Genomic DNA, 15,388 nt, shown 5'->3' on the forward strand with positions numbered 1-15,388 from the left:
CCCTTTCCCCCACCATTTCCCCCCTTCTTCTCCCCCACGGTCCTCCGTCAAGTTCCTCCTAATCCTCCTATACGTGCAAACATATGATATTTGTCCTTCTCTGCCTGACTTATTTCGCTCAGCATAACACCCTCAAGGTCCATCCCTGTCACTTGTTAGTTTTAAAAGCTTGTTATGTACCCTGTACCTGCAAGTACTGCTATATTAAAGAAGGCCCTTTGATTGTCCAGGGCCTATCCATTCAGGAAGTCTTCTTTGAATGGTGTCTCTTGGTCTCTCTTGTTGAGACTTTGGTTATCTTATTTCCCTACTCGTAGTGGCATTTGGGACTCTCCACCATGTGTACTTTGGCTTGTTTCTTGAGGTAGCCAGTTTCTATCAGTACAACTGGGGTTGATAAAGGCACAACTCTGCAGGTTATGTCTCACTCAGGGTCCATTTAGGATACAGAAACCACATACCTCCGAAGTAGAGCACAATATCTGTTAATGTCAGAAAAAAAACTATGAACGATGCTCAGTTACAAGTCCAGGATGGAATTGCATCACATTACAGAAAAGCTTCACCAGAGCACAGGTCACAGGAACAGACCACAGATTGGAAGCCCGACCGGTATCTGTTTTTATGCCCATACCATACTGTTTTGATTACTATAGCTTTGTAATATAGTTTGAAATCAGGGAGTGTAATGCCTCTAACTTTGTTCTTTCTCAAGTTTGCTTTGGCCACTTCGGGTCTTTTGCAGTTTGATATACATTTTAGGATTATTTGTTCTACTTTTGTGTTTCTATTCTGTGCCATTGGAATGCATTGAATATGTAGACTGCTTTGGATAGTGTGGACATTTTAATATTAATTATTCTAATCCATGAACACAGAATACATTTCCATTTATTTGTCTCTTCAATTTCTTTCATCAGTGTTTTATAGTTTTCAACATATAGGTCTTTCACCTCCTTGATTAAATTTGTTCCTAGGTATTTTATTCTCTGTTTTTTTTCCCCCAGCAGGACAACTAGATAGGTAGTACTGTTGTCTCCCATAAGGAGGCACCTAATGTCATTTTGTTTATCCTTTTGTGATTTCAGAGGCCTCTGATGCTCATTACCTAGATCCATTCGGTCACTAGGAATTGCAAAGTCATATTTTAATTTTGCCATTGCTTTTCTATTTATTAGGTAGAATACTTTTACATAGAAATATTCTCTCATTAACTACTTGGTTATAGGAGGTAGAGTTCAAATGAGAAAGAAGAGATAAATACTTGATTGCCTTTATTTACTATTTTCAAAATAATAAATTGGTTGTCTAACATCCTCTAACAGTGGAAAATTAATTTTCTAATACCATTATGAACTCATAGAATAAAACATGTCTAATATGTTTCAATCCATTGAAGCTATTATCTTTACTAAGGGTCAAATTGTCCCATGTTTGGTCAGTGGGACACTCTTCAAGCTGACTCCCAGATTCTTTTGACATAACCCTAGTAGATTTTGATTTCTTTCTTGCTATCTGGCATGATAAAATGGGCTAGTCTCATCTTGTTCATTTCCTGCTCCAGCCATTTCTTCAAGGAGCCCTGCTTGATTTCCTTTTAATGAGAAATAATATTTCAAGGCCACAAGCCAGGCACTAGCAATTCTCTTTGCTACTGGTTTGGTTGTTGTTTCTTGGATTTTCAGAGGACAAGTTAAGAAATATATGTGGATTTTTTTTAATAAAACGTATCTCCCATTCATACTGATGCTCCTATATCTCAAGATTTAAAAGAAGCTGTGGAGAATCCCCAAAGGTGACACACATAGTTAAGAATTTAATGTGGTAGGAATAGCAGTAATAACAATGCCTCATATTTCTAAAGCAATGTTGCAATTAAAAATGTATGGCATCTTGGCATTTGTCTCATTCATCCCTACTACATCTCTCTGAGAAATTGAGGCTTCTCTTGCTCTGTTTTACACACGGGGAAAACAGCCATGAGGAAGCGTGAGCTGGAGCAGAGTTAGAACTGAAGTCCTTCATCTCTCGCCTCCCTCTCTCATTTGTCCATGTGGCAAATGTAGGATTTTTACAGTCTTTGGATTCTGTTCCCCACTGAATTGTCACATAATTGGCAGGCTTTGTCCCCATGCCTGCCTTGCCTGGCACTCTCTGGAATCCTGAGTGATCGTACAAAGAGCTTTAACTTATACAAGCTGTTGCCTACAAAATCTCCTTATAAATGAGCTACTATGCTTCCATAGGCCTGCCTCCTAGTGAGCAAAAATAAATAACACAGAATATGATAAATGCATTCTGTGAACATCAGGCTGAAAGAAACAGTCTCCTCTCCTGTCCGTCTATAAAGGAGAGTTGTATTTCGTTTTTAAATGATTCTTCTCCTCCTTCCACATCACTAGGGTCATTTTTTGAAAGCCAGCTGTTCATTGGAAAAGTATTTCTATCCCCACAGAGTACTACTGTGTAAAGTTTCAAGGTTGAGTTCAGCTTGAAATCTGAATTTAATATTGTGTGGAATCACAAGGAGAAAAGCAATCAACCCGCCTCCTTGAGTGAGTTTTTGGAAAGGAATCTGTATTACCATGAATATGTGTTTCTCATTCCAGCTGGAAAGCTCTGGATTAATCAAGTAAACTCTCTCTTTTCTCCACTCTGCCCCACCCACTTTTATCTTTCAGTGTCTGTTGGGTTTGAATATGAGACCTGCCCCAGTCTAATCCTGTGGGAGAAAAGGACAGCCCTCCTTCAAGGATTTGAGCTAGACCCTTCCAACCTCGGTGGCTGGTCCCTGGATAAACATCACATTCTCAATGTTAAAAGTGGTATGTGGGCACATTTACTTTCCCAAATACATCCTGATCTCTCCTCTGGAAACTTTTCTGTAGCCTTGACATTTAAGTGGTGGCCCCTCCTCTTCCCTTAGCATTTTTCATCAAATGTCCAAAACACTCATAGGTTTTCCCACCTTCTCCTTTTAAATGTCAAAAACTGTTGGGCTGTTTTCCTCAGACCATATGCCTTAGTACCTCACAATTCTTCTTCAGTTACCCCTAGAAGTGATATCATAGCCTTGGGGTTTAGCCACCCCATCACAGCTCTCTCAGCATTGTAAGGAAATAGGCAAGTTCCCCAAAGATCAAAGTTTCCTATTTCTCTTCTCTCTGCCACTGTCCCTCACCCTCAGTAAGCCAATAGAAGTATCCTCCCCAGAAGATTGCAGTAACTATCCCCATTTTCTGCTCCCCAGGAATCCTACACAAGGGCACCGGAGAGAACCAGTTCCTGACCCAGCAGCCTGCCATCATCACCAGCATCATGGGCAACGGCCGCCGACGAAGCATTTCCTGTCCCAGCTGCAATGGCCTTGCTGAAGGCAACAAGCTACTGGCCCCAGTAGCTCTGGCCGTTGGAATTGATGGGAGCCTCTTCGTTGGAGACTTCAATTACATCCGGCGCATCTTTCCCTCTAGAAATGTGACAAGCATTTTAGAGTTACGGTAAGTGGCCACACAGAAAACCTTCCTTTGCTCTGTTTTTCCCATTGCTACAAAGCTTCACTGGGCAAATGATGGCTGCATTGGAGGTTCTCCAGAGAATATACATTCCATAAAATGGGCTGTGCTTCAAAATCTAGGCCCAGAATCAAGTATGGATTGGGGAGATTCTTTTTGAATCTATAAAACACCACACATATTGGATACAATTGTTAACACCTGACATATAAACAAGGGTGAAAGCTTTATGTCATGGTGCTTGGTGTGGGACCGGCATAGCTGTATTTTGTAAAACCTCCACATAAGAATCTGATACATATCAAACAATGAAAGAGCCACTACTTCAAGCTGTTCATCTGTTTCAGTGGTTTCTAGAGTGACACTACTTAAAAATACAGGCTCCTGGAGTCCACCCCAGAAGCACTGATTCAGTAAATCTAGAGAAGAGCCAAGGCATTTTTTATCTTTGACAAGCTCTATAGAAGATGGTGATGTATATGAGAGTCTGAGAACTGCTAATGTTCATTTACTAATTCCAATGTTTATATTGAGTGCCTCTATATACCTCCTTTCTATAAATTCTCTGGATCTTTGCACATTCACCAGGATATGAGTTAGAATTACTGCATAGTCCTTGCTAGTTAACTTCTGGCCACACCTAGTAGATTCCTCCTGGTCATTGCTTGCTACTAAATCTGAAGTCCAGATTACTCTATGCTGGGCAAAAGGTCTGATACACTCTTCACCAGCAAAGTTGACTCCAGGCCCTCAAACCTAGAGAGGGATATGTAAGTAGAGGGAGAAATGAAATCTATAAATAAGGGACAAAATACTTGTTGAATGTACACCATGTGCCAAGGACTATCTGTTGGGAGATGAGGGAGAGGGTGGGAACAAGCAAAGTCCTACCTGTTGTGTTTGTGATCTTATAGGGACCTCACACCAAATCATGTAGACAAATTTAAAAAATAATAAGAATGCTTTAAGGAAAACCTAACAGGGTAAAAATTAGGGACTATGTTGAGGGGTAGGAAGGATAAGGAAGATACATAAGACAGTTAGGGAAACATTTCCTACTAAGTGACATCTGAGATGGGGTCTGAATGATGAGGTCAGCCTTGTGAAGATCTGGGGGAAAGTATCCCAGGCAGAGAGAAGTTGTGCAAAAGCCCTAATATCAGCAAATAATCTGGCTTATTTAAGGGACTGATAGAATTCCAATATGGTTGCAGGGTGGTGAGATCAGGAGGAAGTGTTTCAGGGTCAGAGAGGTCATTAGGGGATCAATACTTCAGCATCTTATGGACCTGTTGACAAGTGTAAATTATACACTTAATGGACAGATGTTAGCGGTTGAAGTAGGAAGTACAGTAGAGTTGACATGATCTTATTTGCCTTTTGAAAATATTATTCTGCGCATTGTGTGGATGAATGGACTGTAAGGGTGCAAGAGTGGAGGCAAAGAAGTCCATAGGGAAGCTGTAACAGCTGACCAGGATCTGGGTGATGGTGATATAGACTGAAGGGGTAGCAGGGGTGACAAGGGAGTGTTCCAACTGGGATATATTTTCAAAGTAAATGTGATGGGAACTGTTCATGGATCAGGTGTAAGAAACAGAAAAAAAGAAAAATCAAGGATTATGACGAGGATCTTGACCAGAGCAACCGAGGAGGTGGTGATGCCTTCTAATGTAGCCTCAGCTACCATGTGAAGGACTTAGAAGAAGCCACTGGTTGCACTTGCATTTTAGTGGCCCCTTCTGAGAGTGGCCCCCTTCCCAGTGATCAGACTGTCAGAAGTACTGCTGACTATTCCTAGGATCTGAGACTGTGCCAAGCACTGGATGGGATTAAGAGAGAGAGAGAGAGAGAGCACCCAGCTTCACTCCAAGAAGGTCACAGCTTCAGGATCCATCAGGCATTTACTGAGCATGATGTGAGCCAAGCATCTTCTGTGCTCTAAAGGTCTAGAAAGGGATGAAACACAAGGCTCAAAGAGCACCCATTTGAGGGTGACAGATTGGTACCTAGACAAGTAGAGACCATTCAGGTTGAGTGTTCATCAGGGAAATAAAGAAGGGGAGACCTTGGGGGTGGACTAGGAGAACATAATAACCAAAAGATAAACAATGAGAGGAGGAAAGAGACAAATGGAAAAGGCTAGCTAATCCTCAAGCTGTCAAATTGCCAAGCAGACAAACCACATTCCCTAGAGCTCCCCAACTAGGTCCCCTTCCCAAGATGTTCATTTCCCTTTTTATCCTAGGAGAGTCCTCTTCTCAGGAGTCCTGTGGGGAGCAGGGAGCCATGGCAGGAGGCAGGGAAGGGGGTGAAAGTAGCATTCTGCTTTTCCATGAGGGTTGCATTTTTAAATCTGAAATTTGTAATCAACCTTCCATGTCTGGCCCTTACTTCTTTGTCATGGAGCTAGGCGCTCAGAGCTAAATCAGCACTTGCCCGCTACATTCCAACCTCCAAACCTGGACTCATGCTACTTGCTCTATTCAAAATAGTTTGTCTAATCAGCCTCATCAGCTCATTTTGAAGGCCCCCTCTTCCATGAAGCCTTACTTCTCTAGCAGAAATAATTCTCACCCTCCTCTGGGTCATTTAACTCTAATTTTCCACAAAATTTGACCCCCATTTACAGCCTTGTTTTTCAGTTATTTCCATGTAAGTCTTTTAGGGTCTTAGTGTTTGAACTTCCATAGCACAGACACCTTTGGCATCTTTCCCCCGATGCCTAGAGTAGTGCCTTTTCCACACTGGGGGCTCAAGACACATTGCCTGAGTTAAAGGAGACACAGCCCATTGTCCTCCTTTTCTTGGAATTTCTCCTTAATTCCAGGTCTCTCAATTCATAGAGGTCACAACATTAATGATAACAGCTAAGGGCCCACTCAGAGCAAGCCACACCACACCCACATGGTGACATTAAGAACAGCTGGAGAGAGTGTAACTACCAATTTTCCTCAATAGCTGTGCGGTTTCTTTTTCCTTTTTAACTGCCTTTGGACTTGTTCTTGCTTTCATCAGCCAGGTATCCAGAGACGATTAGAAGTTAAGCTTTTACAAGAACACTGGTTTGATTTTTCTTTTCTTCCCACTACATAACTGAAAACAAAGGGCTGTCAATCCCCTCTCTTCAAAACAGTAACCAGCAGAGGGAGGGAGGAGGGTAAAGAGACTTGTCTTGCTTATGTCTTTTCTCCATTGTGAGTTGGCAGCTGAATGATTTAGTTTCAGGATTCAATGCCCATCCGTATCTCACTTACCCACCCCAGAACGGAGCCTCTGAATCAGAATTTTATATAAATGCTCCCATTATTCCTTCTCTCTTCCTCCTTCCTTTGCCTATCCAAAACACACAGGGGCAGAGTTCTGCACACTTGAAAAACTTCTAATGTTAGAAAGAGCCTTCTTCTTAGGTAAAATGGTTATCATTTGTGTGCTGCGGTTCTACCAGCATTCAAGATATTTTCAACATGCACTCCCCCAAAAAGCCTGATACCCCACCTTTAGTGGCCTATTCCCCTTCTTATACCTACCTCCAGGTAATCCTTGGAAAACCCAAGCCTTAGAGAGTAAATTTGTCAGTCACTGACACCTTAGAGTGTGAATTTCTGTCATAGAAAAATCTTCCTCCTCTATTGAGAATATCTTTAGAATTGGATCCCAGTATAAGGCAATAAATTATAAGGTATGGAACAGTGTCTCTGCCTTTTCTTAACTTGGCTTCTTATGCTCAATCTAAGAATCTCATACTTCCCATAATGTTTGAAATTCTAGAAAACTTTTTATTTTCCAAATATAAAATATATTATGATATGAAATATGTTTTTCCCCCAATTAAAACCTTTCCCCATGCCGAGATTCTTTTTTTAATTAATTTTTTAATTTATATCCAACTTAGTTAACATGTAGTGTAAAAATGATTTCAGGAATAGAATTTAGTGATTCATCACTTAGATATGATACCCACTGCTCATCCCAACAAGTGTCCTCCTTAATGCTCCTTGTCCATTTAGCCCATCCCCCACCCAGAACCCCTTCAACAACCCTCATTTTGTTCTCTGTATTTAAGAGTCTGATGGTTTGTCCTCCCATTTATATATTGTTTTTGCTTCTCTTCCCTTCTGTTCATTTGTTTGGTTCCCTTCCCTTCTGTTCATTTGTTTTGTATCATAAATTTGTATCTTAAATTTTACATATGAATGAAGTTGTATGATATTTATCTTTCTCTGACTAATTTTGCTTAGCATAATACATTCTAGTTCCATCCATGTTGTTGCACACGGCAAGGGCTCATTCTTTTTTATTGCCAAGTGATATTCCATTGTGTGTGATATTTTATTGCCAACTAATATTCCACATACACACACACACACACACACACACCACATTTTCTTTATACATTCATCCAGTTGATGGACATTTGGATTCTTTCCATACTTTGGCTATAGTTGATAGTGCTGCTATAAACATTGGGGTGCATCTGCCCCTTTGAAACAGCATTCCTGTATCCTTTGGATAATATCTAATACAATTACTGGGTCATAGGGTAGTTCTATTTTTAATTTTTTGAGAATCCTCCATACTGTTTTCCAAAATGGGTGCACCAGTTTGCAGTCCCACCATCAGTGCAAAAGTGTTGCATTCTCACCAACATCTGTTGTTGCCTGAGTTGTTAATTTTAGCCATTCTGACAGGTATGAGGTGGTATCTCATTGTGGTTTTGATTTGTATTTCCCTGACAAATAGATGATGTTGAGCATTTTTTCATGTGTCTGTTAGCCATCTGGATCTCCTCTTTAGAAAAGTGTCTATTCATGTCTTTTGCCCATTTTTCACTAGATTTTTTGTTTTTTTGTGTGTTGAGTTAGATAACTTCTTTATAGATTTTGGACACTAACGCTTTATCTGATGTTATTTGCAAATATCTTCTGCCAATCTGTCAGTTACCTCTTAGTTTTACCTCTTACTAGCTTTGTAATACAGCTTGAAATCCAGAAATGTGATGCCTCAAGCTTTGGTTTTCTTTTTCAGGATTGATTTGGCTATTCGGGGTCTTTTGTAGTTCCATACAAATTTTAGGATTGTTTGTTCTACCTCTGTGAAGAATGCTGTGTTTTGATAGGGATTGTATTGAATATGTAGATTGCTTTGGGTAGTATCGACATTTTAGCAATATTTGTTCTTTCAATCAATGAGCATGGAATGTTTTTCCATTTTTTTTTTGTGTCTTCTTCAATTTCTTTCATAAGCTTTCTATACTGCTCAGTGTATAGATTTTTTACCTCTTTGGTTAGGTCTATTCCTAGGAATTTTATGCATTTTGGTACAATTGTAAATGGTATCGATTCCATTTCTGCTGCTTCATTATTGGTGTATAGAAATGCAACCTATTTCTGTACATTTATTTTTATATCCTGTAACTTTGCTGAATTCATGGATCAGTTCTAACAGTTTTCTGGTGGAATCTCTTGGGTTTTCCACATAAAGTATCATGTTGTCTACAAAGAGTGAGAATTTGATTTCTTCCTTGTTGATTTTGATGCCTTTTCTTTCTTTGTGTTGTCTGATTGCTGATGCTAGGACTTTCAACACCATGTTGAATAACAGTGGTGAAAGTGGACATCCTTGTTGTGTTCCTGACCTTAGGAGGAAAGCTCTCAATTTTCCCCTTGAGGTTGATATTAATGGTGGTCTTTCACAAACGGCTTTTATGATCTTGAGGTATGAACCTTGGGAGGTATCCCTCCCATGCTGAGATTCTGATGGTGCTACTGAAGTGGATCAACAGCAACAGCTTTATCAGGAAAGATCTTCAGGGAAGGGAATTGTCCAGTCCACATGTATCAGTGCTGGAGAGTGAAGAGTCACAAGAGAATGGGAGCCTAAGAAGGAAGGCAAGGGCAGCAAAAGTTAGAAGAAAGCTTCTCCAAACATAAGCTTTGCCTGAGAATTACAACAAGAAAAGACCCTGCTTGATACAGGCATAGAATGATAGGGAGGAATATATAGTTCTAGTTACAGAGGAAATGCTTTCCCTGTGTGGTCAGGCTTTAAACACCAAGGTCAGGAAACAAAATATAACATAGCACCCCTACCCAGAATAGCAATAACAACAATACCCCCATAAAATTTGGGGCAGTTCTTGGCACTATTTTCAAAGTTCTTTTACCAAAGTCAGGTCCAGGTTTCATGGGGCCTAAATCTTACATAATTTAGAATGAAACATAATATTATTTAGGATGAGAAGAGAAATCAACAGAAATTTCACATTTTGAAAAGCTGATAATTAGTGCAAAAATCACAAAATCCAGATGAATTATCTAAAATGTTTTATTAATTACTATTACACTTCCATGATACTTGTTTTCCTACACTTTTTGGCTGCAAAGTTTTTTATTGTCTTTTAATATGACAATGATTTTGTAATGTCATTACCTATAAAAAGAATAGAGCAATATTCAGTCTTTCCTCCAGCATAGCTATAGTCAAAATTTGTTTCACATTACTGATAAGTTAGTAAATCTTGTTTCATGTTTACAATTGATTACTGGTGATGTCAGGAACATTGTTAGAGTTGTAAATTTCGGTAAAATCTTTATCAAGCTTCTTTGATAGTATTTCTGTGCATTTCAGGTTTCCTTGAACAGTGAATACCCTGAAATAGTCTTTGAGTTGACACTCATTAACCAGCCTGTCATTGATGTCCTGGTTAATAGTGAAATATTCTGTGTAAGTCTTTAGGGTGCTAGTGTGTGAGCTTCTATAGAGCAGACACCTTTGGCATCTTTGCCCCTTGATGCCTGAATAGTGTCTGGTCCACATCAGGGTCTCAGGACACACTGCTTGAGTTAAAGGAGACACACACCAGTGTCCTCCCTTTTGTTGGAATCTGTCCTTGGTTCTATGTCTCGCCAGTTGTGGAAGCCATAACATCAATGGAATGAGCAAAGGCCCCACTCGGAGCAAGCCACACCACACCCATTTGGTGACACTGGGCATTACACTTCCAGTAATAATGCTAAGTGAGTCTAAAAATTAGGGCAGGAGCTTTCCTGAAAACCATTCCTATACCAGAATCTCTAGCAGTAATCTAATTAGATAGTGAAAGGCCCACATATGAGCCACATAAGCATGTCCCCCTAAAACTAAACTAAATTTATCCCAGCTAACTTCTCTTTCATTAGAAGTCAAACAATAACAACAAAAAACTGTGGCCACTCCAATACCACCCTATTCTGTGGCACAAACGGAGTCAGAAGAGTTTTTTAGTCTTGACTAAAAAACGGTCTCAAATGTTGATGAGCTAAACCATCTCAGTTCTTGAATCCAAAACACCACTTTGCCCTTGAAGGTTGTGCCTAAAGGCTTTGCATTATTGAGGCATGGACAAAAAGCCTTAGCCTGTCCTTTCTACATAAGGCACCTGTGCTAATCTACATAGATTGACTCAATGCTGTTATTTTGGATTGTTGGCTACTAAGCACCCACGCTGCCAATGGACTTGGACTGGAATAGCAGTGACTCAGTTGATTTCCAAAGCTCATATGCATGTGACCATTTGGACTGTACCCTCAATGACTTGGTCCCCCACTCCTGCCCTTCTCCTTTCCCCAGCATAGATACTCTATTAATCAACTTAAAGCAGATGTTCTTAGGAAAGAAGTAGGTCAGGTCTGCAGACCCAAATCCCATCCAGTCTTTTCACAAAATCTTGACTAAAAAACTGGAATTGATATTGCAATAATTAAGAGCCAAATATGACTACCACTGGTGGCAGATAACATTTCACTTTCATTAAGCAATATAAAATAGACGCGAGAATTCCCGGCTGCCACCCTGACACACCAGGCTTTGCAGAATGAATCTTAAATTGCACTATGTCAGTCAGAGCTCAGGAGTTATCAACATCATTTAATTAACTTTTTTTTTAACGAAAACTAACACATTGGAATAAAATATAAAAATGTAATCCCTATGCAAACCCACCACTAATCATGGTCCCTGGCAGAGACCCAGGCTGCACCTAAGCAGAAATCAGGGCATTAAGCTCTCTTTGTCCCTCCCCTGAAGCCTCCTCCATCAGCCAGAAGGGAAAGAGGGGTTAGAGACTCCTTCCACTTTGGCCTAGAAGTCTCAGGAATGAGAAGCAATTCTCTTTACTTGAGGCCTTAACATCTCTTCTCTTTGCCCTAATGGTATTAACTTCTAGCCTCTTTCCTGTTGAAATTGACATGTATTTTTGTTCTTAAAAAATGTTTCAAATCCTCTGTACCTCCCCCCGCCCCGCTTCTCTCCTGCTCACACACTTTCTCTCAAAAATAAAAATATACATTAAGATGTAAAAAAACAACACTTTTACCACTTTTCAAAAAAATATATGGTAAATAGAGTCTTTGGCTCCAGTTATGAAAGGATATTAATGCCCATGAATTTCATGTATGGGTGTTATCTGTAGGAAAGAATACAATCAAGGGGCCCCACACATGCAAATTGAGTTAGGGAGAGGGATGGTGTCATAGAACAGGGATAGGAAGTGGTTGAGACTCTCTGGGTTCAACAGAATGTTTGCCAAACTGTAGATGGATCTGTGAAGAGGCTGTCTTCAGTGGTACTGACTATACCCGGTAATGCACCAAAAATATACAGATGGCATAGGTGGCACCAGGTTCCCTCCCACACCCAGCACAGACATAATGAATGAGTCCCAGCACTCCTTAGAGCTGATCGGCCTTTGGCTTCAGGATCCTTCTACTTCATGCTCCTGGCAGCCATCATTAATCAATCAGTATTGGCACTTAAGAGAGAACCTATTTGCCATCTTTCATTAGCCAGAAGACCTCTTTTACCTGTTGCCACCGTGTCATGTGACAGCCACATTGCTGGTCAGAGAATTCAAGCATTCTTCTGTAGATTTTTCAATGGCCAGGAAGAGTCCAAAATCAGGGGTGCTCCCCTAGTAATTGAGCCAGGAGCTGTCAGCTAGAAGGGAAAAAAAGATGACTGCCTTTTTTTGGGTCCCTTTATATAATAAATGAAAATGTTATGTTTGCTTTATCATCAATTCTTCAGCTAACTGTTTGTTCTTTTTCCTTCTGTTTTCTTTCTATAAAGAAATAAAGAGTTTAAACATAGGTAAGACGAAGAACTCTTTCCCGTATAATTTGATATGGTTCGTTTGCTTCCTTGTGTTTGCTTTTTGTTTTGTGCTTCTTGTGTAATGTTGTGTATTTTTATGTACCAAATATAGTAACTTTTTTATGTGCTAATTGTGTGTTGTGGATATGATAAGCTTTAGCAATTATGAAATGCAGTCAAAAAGCAACCAAATAAGCTGACAGTAATTAGAATTTCCGGGAGATGCAAGTGCAAGATAATGAACCCTCAGCGAACTTTTATCCTGACTGCTCAGTGCGGTCCATAATTGGGCTAAACAGTTGAGGCAAACTTCTGGCTTTTGTAAATGCTGGACTGGGTTCACAAAAGCTTTAATGAACTGGAAACGGGTCAAAAACTCATTTTCAACTCATTAATGATTTTTTCCCCTGGATATATGGTCATTTGAAAAAAAACAAGTTAATTGCCAATCTGCTGGTCAGAATGAATCCAACAGTCAGATGCATTGGGAATTTTCATGGAGTTAAATCACTTTTAAGTAGTATGAAGGGTGTAGACCAAGTACTTTTTGTCTAAATAGACTTTGTCATTCAAGTGCTCCAGGTTATCATTTAAAACCATACTGGTGAAATTCACATATGGAATGTACAACACACATATTTGTACATATGGCTCTGGGGAGCTTCCCATTACAAAGTTAGGAAAACTCCAGGTTGCCCCAAGTTCGCACTGAAATGGAAGAAAAGTGACCTTCTTTTTATTTGGAAGAAGAGATAAAAACAAAACAATGTATTTCAGTACTCAGGGGAAGGTTTCTTCTCACTTCTTGAAATGAAACATGGAAGGGGCTTCTTCTTGATGTTGGGTGAGAATTAGACAAAGAATGAAGTCAAATTGTATACTATCATCAACTTCAATGGAAAAGCTATGCATATGAGTCCTCTGCCTCCTCCTTCTCCTCTGGTATTCCCAAACTGGCTGCCTATAGACACCCCAACTGGGCCAAGCAAAAATAAAGCAACAGTGCCCTGAAAGGACACCCCTGTTCAAGCTCACATTCCTCATTTGACCTTCACCATGACCACAGATGTGGAAGTATGGCTGTCCATCTACCGGAGATTCTCTGTAAGAATCTTGGTTGGAGTGAGTATAAGGCCATGGGGAAGAATAAGACCCCAGCAAGAACTGACCTCACCCTCAATCGTCTTCTGTTCTACCAGAATTTTTGAAAAGCCTCTTTGAATCAGCCTCCTAAGAAAGTCCATAATTAATTATCTTGCTCACAGATAGGCAAAGATGTGCAGTGCCCTGATTCTTCTGCTCATGATCCTAGCCAGTTACTATTCATTAACAAAAAGTACAGCATCTAATTAAAAAATAGCATGAAGTTTTCCCTTTCTTCCCTAATTTGTCTTGTATATGTGGATATTCTCTAAAGCCTTAATAGCCAGAGGGAGGGAGGGAGAGAAGGAAGGAAGGAAGGAAGGAAGGAAGGAAGGAAGGAAGGAAGGAAGGAAGGAAGGAAGGAAGGAAGGAAAGGGAAAGAAAGGAACCTTGGTAGCCTACTCTTTTAAACTAGTTATCTAGGCTGGAATTTTAGAAATACCTTGACTTCTAGTTCAATTATGTGTCTTAATAACAACCTGAGGAGAAGCTGGAATTAAAGATGGTCTTTATTCACAAATTGTTCCTAAAAATAGCTTCCTAGTTCTTTTCCTCCTTAAATCGAGAAAGAACCCAAATGGGGGTGTTTTAATTAGTAATTTACCAGCTAATGTCTACAGGACAAATGCATCCAACACTATCATCACCCTCACCTTTACTTCACCTTTTCCATCCCCTTTCTTCCGATAATTCCAAACTACAATTGAGAAATAACTGAAAAACAAAAGGCCCGTGCTGATTTTTGGCATGTGGCATCAAAGCCTTATCTACCGCCCCAGGGCAGAGAGGCATTCACTATTTGCATCCTAGAAGTGGTGATGTTCATAACCAGTATAAGAATAGCATGACCACCTATTCTGGTCTCAACTTCCAACAAGTGACAGACACTGCAAAGGGAAGAAACTTTAGGGTTTTGAGCCAAAGGGACATGTGAGATGATCTGATTTCTTCTTTATCCAAATAAGCAATCTAGGACCCAACACAGCCAAAAGACTTACTTAAGGTCACCAGTTGGATCAGCATTGAGTTTAGAGTTTCCTGTGGCGTAGTCCTGTCCTGATCAGCAACATATAGTGCAGCTTGATGCATGGCAGAGAAAGAGGTCCAGGTCTCTGAGGAATAGTGCCTTCCTATTACATTTCTCACACACATGTCTAGTGTCACTTAGGGCCCTAGCAGATCTTCATCCACCTCTGTGACCTCACCATTACCCAAAATATGAAAACTATACTTCCTTCCTCAGTAATATAGGTTCTGGATGTGATATCAGGAAGACACTAATTTTTTTTTTAATTTCAACTTTATTCATATACACACTGAGAAAAGTAGAGAAGATCTGAGGCTGAGAACTGGGGATCAATCTGGGAGCCTCCCAATACAAATAGGAAAATTCCAGGTTGCCTTAGTATTAATGATCTAGTGCCCTGGAGGCATTAAGGAACCATGGATTAAAAGAAAACCTTGTCTCATGGAAGTGTTCCTCAATCCCACTTGAGAAACATATCAAACTCATGGGCAGGGGGTTGGGGGGGAATAAAGAAGACTAATACACACAAAACACTAACACAAAAGCAGGACCAGACTGGGACCTTTTGTAC

The 15,388-nt window shown here is 40.1% G+C and overlaps 1 protein-coding gene across 1 annotated transcript in view; it reads left to right on the forward strand.

The window, feature by feature from the left end:
* TENM2 (teneurin transmembrane protein 2) overlaps nt 1-15,388 on the forward strand; it is a 1,153,031-nt gene that overhangs the window by 1,076,775 nt on the left and 60,868 nt on the right. The window contains 3 exon segments of the mRNA XM_039247655.1: nt 2,682-2,825; nt 3,251-3,500; nt 12,624-12,644. Coding sequence (XP_039103586.1) covers nt 2,682-2,825; nt 3,251-3,500; nt 12,624-12,644 — 415 coding nt within the window.

This window comes from Hyaena hyaena, unplaced genomic scaffold (genome assembly GCF_003009895.1).
Source record: "Hyaena hyaena isolate Hyena2069 unplaced genomic scaffold, ASM300989v1 scaffold_300, whole genome shotgun sequence".
Lineage (NCBI taxonomy): Eukaryota > Metazoa > Chordata > Mammalia > Carnivora > Hyaenidae > Hyaena > Hyaena hyaena.